This window comes from Gobio gobio (assembly GCF_949357685.1).
Source record: "Gobio gobio genome assembly, chromosome: 17".
Lineage (NCBI taxonomy): Eukaryota > Metazoa > Chordata > Actinopteri > Cypriniformes > Gobionidae > Gobio > Gobio gobio.
In genome coordinates this window covers 49635680-49645679 of record NC_137110.1, presented here as the reverse complement: position 1 = coordinate 49645679, position 10000 = coordinate 49635680, and the positions used below count along the sequence as shown (strand labels likewise).

Below are 10000 nucleotides of genomic sequence, written 5' to 3'. Positions count from 1 at the left end.
TCGGAATGATATGAAACTTGGTGACATGATTCGAGCATGCTAATTGGACGTTTAAAAAAAAAAGTAGCGTTCATTGTCTTCGGTCATAAATGACCGACCATAGGAAATGAATGGGAAATCTGCAAAAACACAAAAATTCTCTGAATATTTGTGTGTACAATCTACAAATCGGCCAGGATGCTGAAAAAAAGTACACAGCAGTAAAGGGGTGACACTCTAAAACAACAAGAGTGTGATATTGACACTTCCACTCTCACACACACACACGCACACTTATATACACACACACACACACATACCCATGAACCACAGTTGGAATTTTTAACACTTATGCTCTTCAGTCCAAAATTACCACCGTAGGAAATGAATGGGAAATCTGCAAAAACAAAAATTCACTGAAAAAAAAAAAATTTTCTAACAAAAAAAAAGATCTAAAACTTTATTATAAATAGTCTTTGAGATTTTTTTAAAATATATATTCAAATCCATCAAACAAATCATTAAATGTGTTCACAACAGAACTGGGCAATTCTCAAGCCTCTCCATAGAGACCTCTAGTGATTACACACATGGTTGCACGATTTCTTAAATAATTCCAAAAGAGGGCGCTAATCTGCCTTCAAAAAAAATTATTTTGAAGGCCTAGTCTCTATTTTAACCTGAAATAATATATAATTAATATAAATAATAATTAAATACTACAATAATAAAAAAAAAAAAAGATTTGTATAATTTTCAATGGCAAAAATAGACCATAATTATTGCATAAATATAAAAAAATACCATCAAATCATCTCAAAATACAAAATTAAAAAGAAAAAATATTATTGAAGAAAAATAAATTGTATTGGTTTTACTGGGGTGGAGGAAGTTTAATTTTTAGATGTCCCGTCACTTATGACCGGGAAGACAACCAAATGCAACCCTAAACGAAGAGCAGCAGAGGGTTAAGTGATGGACTTTGAGTGCTTTTAATGACTAAAGGAAACTGAAAACGTTAAAAGCATCACCTGACTCTGTCCACAGCTCTCCTCACCAGAACATTTCAGGATCACGTGATGCTCTTCACTCAGACCAAGAAGCAGGCTCACCGCATGCACATTCTGCTGGGTTTGATGGGGTTAAAGGTCGGCGAGCTTCACGGAAACCTGTCGCAGACGCAGAGATTGGAGAGTCTGAGGTGCCGTGAAGAGTCTCCTGTGATGAAAACACATATTTGTATGGGGCGCCGTTTGTAAAGCGGCTCACGCTGAAAATAACAGTAACATTTTGACACATTTAGCTTCAAACAATGTTTAAAAAACTGGTATGAATTTTTGGCGGTCACTTTTTTAGCACATTTACAACAATATTTGTCAACTTAGAGATATTTTAAATAGTTAAATCTAAATGTTAAATCTAAATCTAAATGTTAAATCTAAATCTAAATGTTAAATCTAAATGTTAAATCTAAATGTTGAATCTAAATCTAAATGCTAAATCTAAATGTTAAATCTAAACGTTAAATCTAAATGTTAAATCTAAATGTTAAATCTAAATGTTAAATCTAAATGTTAAATCTAAATGTTAAATCTAAATGTTAAATCTAAATGTTAAATCTAAATGTTAAATCTAAATACAAAATCTAAATCTAAATGTTAAATCTAAATGTTAAATCTAAATGTTAAATCTAAATACAAAATCTAAATATAAATGTTGAATCTAAATGTTTCGGGTGAAACTAGATATTTAACTAATATGCAAATTCAGAATGCAGATAACCGGTTTTAACATTTAGATTTTACATTTAGATTTAGATTTAACATTTAGATTTAGATTTAACATTTAGATTTAACGTTTAGATTTAACATTTAGATTTAGCATTTAGATTTAGATTTAACATTTAGATTTAACATTTAGATTTAGATTTAGATTTAACATTTAGATTTAACATTTAGATTTAGATTTAACATTTAGATTTAACAATTAACATTTAGATTTAACATTTAGATTTAACATTTTAGATTTAACTATTTAAAATATCTCTAAGTTGACAAATATTGTTGTAAATGTGCTAAAAAAGTGACCGCCAAAAATTCATACCAGTTTTTTAAACATTGTTTGAAGCCAAATGTGTCAAAATGTTGCTGTTATTTTCAGCGTGAGTCGCTTTACAAACGGCGCCCCATATATTTGTCCTTTATGAAGCGATCTGAACGACAGCTGTGTGTGTTTCAGGCGCTTTAAGGATGAACAGATTGATATTTTGGTGGCCACAGACGTCGCTGCCAGAGGACTGGATATCGACGGGGTGAAAACGGTGAGTTCTCATTAGTTTGGTCAGAATATATTCTCAAAAGCCAGTGTCTGAATGCATGAGTGTATGTGTGTGTGTAGGTGATAAACTTCACAATGCCCAACACGGTGAAGCATTACGTGCACAGGGTCGGCAGGACGGCCCGCGCGGGTAAAGTGGGCCGCTCCGTGTCTCTCGTGGGCGAGACTGAGAGGAAGATGCTGAAAGAGATCGTGAAGAAAGCCAAAACCACCGTCAAAGCTCGGGTCATTCCTCAAGGTAAACACTTCATGCTCACAGTTTATGAACAAATCTCTCTCTTGAGGGTTTCTTTTACTTTTAGGATGAATGTGCCAAACTGAATCATAAATCTGTCTAAGCGATTCATTGCACATCGGTCGGAATCAGATTATATTAAAAAATACTATAAATCCTTTTCCAATATCACAAACTATTGGAAATAAATATTTACATAATTTAAATGTATTTTTGAATTGGCTTTTTATTTTTAATAAATATATAATTTAATACATGTTTTATAATCATATTTTCAATTAGATTTTATTTTTCTATTTTCAGTTTTCATGTTGATTTTAGATAAAAATTGTCTTTTCATCATGTGCTTTTGTCATTTTTATTTTGTTTAGTTATTTATTTGTTGTATTGCTATTTAGGTGTAATTATTATTTCAGTCTTATGTATTTCCAGGTAATCATTTTAATTTAGGGCTGCACGATTCGGGGAAAATATGTAATTGCGATTATTCTGGTTAAAATTGCGATATGCGATTTTTAAATGTGATTTATTTTAATTTTATTATTATTATTATTATTTATTATTTTTTTTTTACAAATAAAGTGTGTGTATATAACATTGTGTTTATATATTAATAAGACTAATAATAATTATTATGATTATTATTATTGCTAGAATAATAGAATAAATAAAATATAGTAATACTATTATTACTACTACTACTACTACTACTACTACTACTACTACTACTACTAATAATAATAATAATTTTTATATTTGACAGAAAACGTATTTTACAATTACTGTTAATATGCAGACAGCCTATAACTAAATCATTAGAAAGGTCTTAAGGATTTATTGTAAAATTATTATAAAAATCTGCGATTTTTATCTGTGATATACATTTTTTAAAGTCTGTCTTTAATATGAAATATGAGCCTCTTATGCATCCCCTGTGGGGAAAAAACTCCTGTATATTTAAGAAAAACATTGGTTGTCATATAAATGTATTTAGAGAGAAGTATTATTTTTCTCATTTGTTACCAAAAAGTTTTTTTCAAACTGAAGCCAGAGGGCGCCCTCGAGCTGAAACCCCACATTTGCCTCAGAGAAGTAATCGTTTACAAGAAATCCCTATGGGAAATCCTTAATGTGAAGCGAAGCTAGCGCTGTAGGCTGAATAAAAGGAAGTAGGGCTGTGCAATTAATCGAATTTCGATTTCGATTTCGATTTTGCCTCCCAACGATCACCAAAATAGTACAATCGAGAAAAAACGATTATTTTGCCTTGCGTTCTGAATGAAACGCGCACGCGCACATCCGCCCCTCCCGAACCCACAAATCTCTCTCAGGTCGCGAGACTCGTCTGCATATCATCCGCTGGAATTTAAAAACTCAGCACGAGTAAAGATGGCAGAAGGAGGGCAGTTACAGCAGCGTTTGGTGAGCAAAAAAGGCAAAACCAACTCCGTTGTCTGGGAACAGTTTGGCTTCGAGGAATCAGACGACGAGCATAAACATGCTAAGATTTGCTACATGGTAGTGTCTGCAACGCAAGGGAACATCACGAATTTGTTTAACCACTTGAAAATTAAACACAGAGTGACCTATGACAATATAATAAAGAAACAAAAACTGACGAGAGCAGGGGAGCCGTGTAAACGTCCTTTTTTCCCCTAATATTTTTCAAATAATTCTCTCTTTGTAAACTTTGTTCAATGCATGCGAGATTGCGAGTGTTGCCATATTTTCGAATATGACCAGTCGTTTTCACCGTCATCACCCGGGTTTAGTGCTTTAGGGTTTAGGTTTAGAATGAGAAGCCGCGCGGGCTGTGAGAAAATGTGTCTCTGTGCGTTCATCCGAGAGCGCGCAAATATTGAGTTCTCTTTCAAGTCTTGCTCTTAAACGGACAAACTCACACAAAACGTATGTCAACATGTCCATCTTGAAGAGTATCTTAGCAGACATAGTCTGTATATGCCTTAAGTGAACTTTATACAGTCGATAAAGAAGACGCGAGGTCTTAAAGGGGCAGTAGCCTTTACTGCTGTCTGTTTAATGCCAAACAACAAAAGACAAGGACATCACTCACCGCTCTTGATTGAATAGCTTTTGTAAGTTTAATAGGATTAATCTTTAATTTATGCACTCAAATATGCAATGTTATTTTACATTTGATACATTTCTGTACCTGAAAACTAATGTTAGACGTACATGAAAAGCATAGCCGAACCATATTGTTGATCTTATTTATTTGTGGTTATCATTTTTACGTGAATACTTTTATACTTTGATTCGAATATATGTTATATTATTTATTTTAATAGTTCAAAAAGTACAACAAATGTTACAATTTCAATTGAATTGTTGAAAGGTGTATTTTTAATAAATACAACACATTCCCAAAGTCATGTGAAATAATCGTGTTACATAATCGTGATTTCAATATTGACCAAAATAATCGTGATTATGATTTTTTCCATAATCGAGCAGCCCTAAAAGGAAGATAGAAACGCTTTGACTAAAATTGCCCAGCCCTAGTTTTAGTTAACAATAATATCTCACAATGGATATACTGTAGGAAATGAAGGCAGGAACTATTTAAAAATGATTATACATTTGTTTTCAATATATCTCAGTCGAATGTAAAGCTGGTGTAAATGGATTGTTTTGATGCCCCTTTGAATGACGTGTGTGTGTTTCTGGGCGTCTCTCAGAGGTCATTCTGAAGTTTCGTGATCTGATTGAGAAGCTGGAGAAGGATGTGTACGCAGTGTTACGCTTGGAGAGGGAGGAAAAGGAAATGGCCCATTCAGAAGCGCAGGTCTGACACTCGCGTCTGCTTCAAATACTGTCTGACTAAACACACACTGACTCCGGTATTAAACGCTGTGTGTTTCCAGATCAGCTCAGCTCAGAAGAGGTTAACACAGAGTGCAGATGAGAAGCAGGCGCCCAGGACGTGGTTCCAGACGCACGAGGAGAGGAAGAAAGACCGCAGTGAGTCCATCAGTTCATGCTTTCATTAAAGAAAGCCTTGAGAAAACACACACACACACACACACACACACTTCAGTTCAAGAGTTCGGGGTCGGTGAGGTTTGAAATTCTTTTAAAAGTGTCTCTTCTGCTCACCAAGGCTTTGTTTATTTGATAAAAAATGGTGAAATATTATTAGATTTATTACAATCTATGTGAATATATAGTAAAGTGTAATTTATTCCTGTGATCAAAGCTGCATTTATCATCATTACTCCACTCTTCAGTGTCACATGACCCTTCACTAATCATTCTAATATGTGGCCCTGGACATAAGGGTACATTTTTTTTGTCAGGATAGGACAATATTATAATATTATATATTATTATTATATAATATCTGGAATCTGAGGGTGCAAAAAACTCTAAATATTGAGAAAATCTCCTTTAACCTCTTAACTGTCACCGTCCCGCCTGGCGCTCTTTTTTTCTTATCATATATTTTAGTAATTATCATAAATTAGGTATCATTTGAAAGCTTACAAACTCAAAATTCATCCTGTGTAACCTGTTTTGAAATCAGACGTTGTGTTACCATGGAAACGGTGCTCTAACTTCCTTTACTGGGCTCCTCCCCCTAGTGGGCGGTGTCATGTTTCGTATTACAAAATGTATTTTAACTACTTTATAATCAAAATCTTTTCTAATCTTGACAAAATGCATATCGTTGGAAAGGTCTGAGTCTCAAGGGTCCATATTTGGTGACTGTTTTGTGATGGAAGTGATATTTGGACAGAAATGTACAGGAAACTGCATCAAAAAACAATCAATGGAATGTGTGCCACCCGGTGGCTATTTTTGGTACAGCGCCTAAACAAAATCTCATGGGGACTTCAATTTTTGTGATGTCAACTTCAAATTTGGAACACAACTTGGTTAAACATATGTCTTTGATTTTATAGTAAAACATTTTTTGTAAAATGTATATTTTAAATAAAATAAAAATATTTATGGGAACACTTTAGAATAATGGTAATTAATTAACTACATTAATACATGAACTGCACTTATAAAGCGTTTATTAATCTTTGTTAATGTTAATTTCAACATTTACTAATGCATTATTAAAATCTTGATAACATTAGTTAATGCACGGTGAACTAACATGAACAAACCATGAACAGCTGGATTTATATTAACTAACGTTAACAAAGATGAACAAATACAGTAACAAATGAACTGCTCATGGTTAGTTCATGTTAGGTAATACATTAACTAATGTTAACTAATGACCATTATTCTAAAGTCTTACCATATTTATTACAGTATTTTTCATTTACAGTAAATTTAAACTTCCTTAACTTTTTCATACTTTCATATTTTGAAATGCTTTCACTTCAGCAATAATCTGCTGAGTGTCTTCTTTCAAACAAGACCAAACTATAGGTATATATATTCCAAAGCATTCTTGAATTACAGCCCTTTAAGTTTGGATTGTGCATTTTCATGACTATTCTCAAAAAGGGGGGTGACAGTTAAGAGGTTAAAGTTGTCCAAATGAAGTCCTTAGCAGTGCATATTACTACTAATAATAATAATAGATTTTTGATATCAGGGTTCCCACGGGTCATGATGTTCATGCCCAAATATTTGCTTTTGCTTGTTAATATAATGTAAACCCATAAGGTAAGAAAAACTTAAATGCATTTTCATATATCTTCAAACTTCTGGTTACATGAGCCTAAGCTCTTTCCAATCAAATCCAGGCCAAAGTTAATATCACATAATTTTAGAATACATTATAAGATGTACCGAATATGCAAAACAAATACGACAAATGGAATATCAGATCTGTCATATGGCCAAAAATAAATAGTTGCATAGTTGTTTGACACATTGAAACCGTAACAATGTCTCTTACAAGGTAGCACGATGTAACCTTGCTCTCTCTTGAAATGTGTCCCCACATGAAGTCCTTGAGTTTGAGGGTGTTGGACCTGGAAAGTCCTTGAATATGAAGTTAACCAAGGATTGGGAATCCTGTGATACATTTACAGTAGGACATTTACTAAATATCTTCATGCAACATGATCTTTAACTAATATCCTAATGATTTTTGACATAAAAGAAAAATTGATATTTTTGACCCATACAATGTAATGTTGGCTATAGAGACACGCTTCATAATCTGAAGGCTACGCCCACCGGGGGGGAAACAATCAAACCATCTCCATTGACTTTGTATTGTGTGAAGCGCCTCCTTGTCACTTCTGACTTATAACAAAAAACAGAACAATGTATAAAAGCTGATATGTGACAGGGTGTACAGCACACAAGCTAAACAACCCAGAACCAAAAACCAGAAGTTTTTATAAGCTGTTGACCCAGAAAATGAGTGTTTAAGGACACAAAAGTGGATACAGTCAATTTAGACCGTTATATTGCACTGAGAACTACACCCACTACTAGAGGGAAAGTAATCAGAGACAGGAAATATAATAAATAAAACTGACATTTGGATATTTGACTTAACAGTGACAAAATGTTTACTGCACACATGCATATTGAGGCATACTGAGTGTCAGGATCCCAAAATGTACCCATTCTTCTGCTGAAGCTTCACGTCTTACTGCCTTTATCCACTTTTGTCTCCTAAAACGCTCGTTTTTTTGGGTCGACAGCTTATAAAAACTTATTTCTGTGTTTCTTTAGCTTGTTTGCTGAACATCTTGTCACATATCAGCTTTTAGACATTGTTCTGTTTTTTTGTTATAAGTCAGAAATGACAAAGAGGCGCTTCACGCAATGCAAAGTCAATGGAGAGCGTTGGATTGTTCCCCCCCCCGGTGTGGGCGTGGCCTAAATGTGCTCTGTCTCTATTGCCACAAATATACCCATGAGACTTATGACTGGTTTTGTGCTCCAGGGTCACAAATGCAATAAACATTTATGATTTTGATCAATGCAGACAATTGTGGTTCCTCATATTTCTGTGGAGACTGATATATTTTATTTTTCAGGATTCTTTGATAAATAGAAAGTTCAAAAGAACAGGAATCTTTTGTAAAATTATAAATGTCTTTAGCGTCAATGATCAATTTAATGCGTCCTTGATGAATAAAAACTAGGGCTGTCAAAAGATTAATCGCGATTAATCGCATCCAAAATAAAAGTTTGTGTTTACATAATATATGTGTGTGTACTCTGTTAATTATTATTTATATATAAATACACACACAAGCATGTATATATTTAAGAAAAAAATATTATTTTTTTTATATATAAAACATTTATATTTATATATATATATATTATAGATTATATAAATGTATATACAGTATATACATGCAAATATTTCTTAAATATATACATGAATGTGTGTGTATTTATATATAAATAATAATTAACAGAGTACACACACATATATTATGTAAACACAAACTTTTATTTTGGATGCGATTAATCTTTTGACAGCGCTAATAAAAACAAAACAAAACATACTGACCCCGAACTAAGCATCGTTAAAATTGAATCCAATCATATCATGAGCACATTCACTCCCTCAGATGTGTCAATAATAGTTTGTCTTCCTCATGCCGTGGTTTAATTGTCTTATTCTCTGTCAAAGTGGTGAAGGCGCTACAGGATTTTGATTTGGCTCTGAGAGGAAAGAAAAAACGTGCAGAGTTCCTGAAACAGGGCAAGAGAAAAGAGTTAACGGTGAGAGAAGCCTTCAGATGAATTACACCGTACAGTAAATCACAGCCTCTGTACCATCTGAAGTCGTGTGTGTGTGTGTGTGTGTGTGTGTGTGTGTGTGTGTGTGTGTGTGTGTGTGTGTGTGTGTGTGTGTGTGTGTGTGTGTGTGTGTGTGTGTGTGTGTGTGTGTGTGTGTGTGTGTGTGTGTGTGTGTGTGTGTGTGTGTGTGTGTGTGTGTGTGTGTGTGTGTGTGTGTGTGTGTGTGTGTGTGTGTGTGTGTGTGTGTGTGTGTGTGTGTGTGTGTGTGTGTGTGTGTGTGTGTGTGTGTGTGTGTGTGTGTGTGTGTGTGTGTGTGTGTGTGTGTGTGTGTGTGTGTGTGTGTGTGTGTGTGTGTGTGTACACCAGGCTGAGGAGAGAGCTCAGTTCGAGGTGCTGAAGTCTCAGATGTACGCCGAACGAGCAGCGAAACGCGATCGCAAGCCGAAGAGAGCCAGAGTCGTCCCAGAAGATGAACCCGTTCAGAAAGGTTGGCCAATAAACGCTCCAGCATAGACTGACATTCTGAAAACTGATCTGAGTTCAGACTCTGACTGCTTGAACTTTCTCCTTCCAGCTACAAAACCAAACAAATCTAAGAAGTCGTCCATGTTTGACAAGGAGCTCACGAACACCAGCAAGAAAACCCTGAAGCAGTACAGAGCGGGGTGTGTGGCGTCTGGCCAGAAACAGTTCAAGGTTTGGCTTTGTTGTCTGTGAGTCTAACCGTGGTTTGCTCTGTCCAGGCCGTCC

General features: G+C 34.6%; 1 protein-coding gene across 1 annotated transcript in view; it reads left to right on the top strand.

Moving 5' to 3' along the window:
• Positions 1 to 10000, top strand: part of ddx27 (DEAD (Asp-Glu-Ala-Asp) box polypeptide 27) — a 29204-nt gene that overhangs the window by 15186 nt on the left and 4018 nt on the right. Inside the window, 9 exon segments of the mRNA XM_079840645.1 lie at positions 1027 to 1180; positions 2218 to 2299; positions 2377 to 2554; positions 5251 to 5357; positions 5437 to 5533; positions 9141 to 9232; positions 9617 to 9737; positions 9825 to 9915; positions 9994 to 10000. The exon segment at positions 9994 to 10000 is cut by the window's right edge and continues 65 nt beyond it. Coding sequence (XP_079696771.1) covers positions 1027 to 1180; positions 2218 to 2299; positions 2377 to 2554; positions 5251 to 5357; positions 5437 to 5533; positions 9141 to 9232; positions 9617 to 9737; positions 9825 to 9915; positions 9994 to 10000 — 929 coding nt within the window.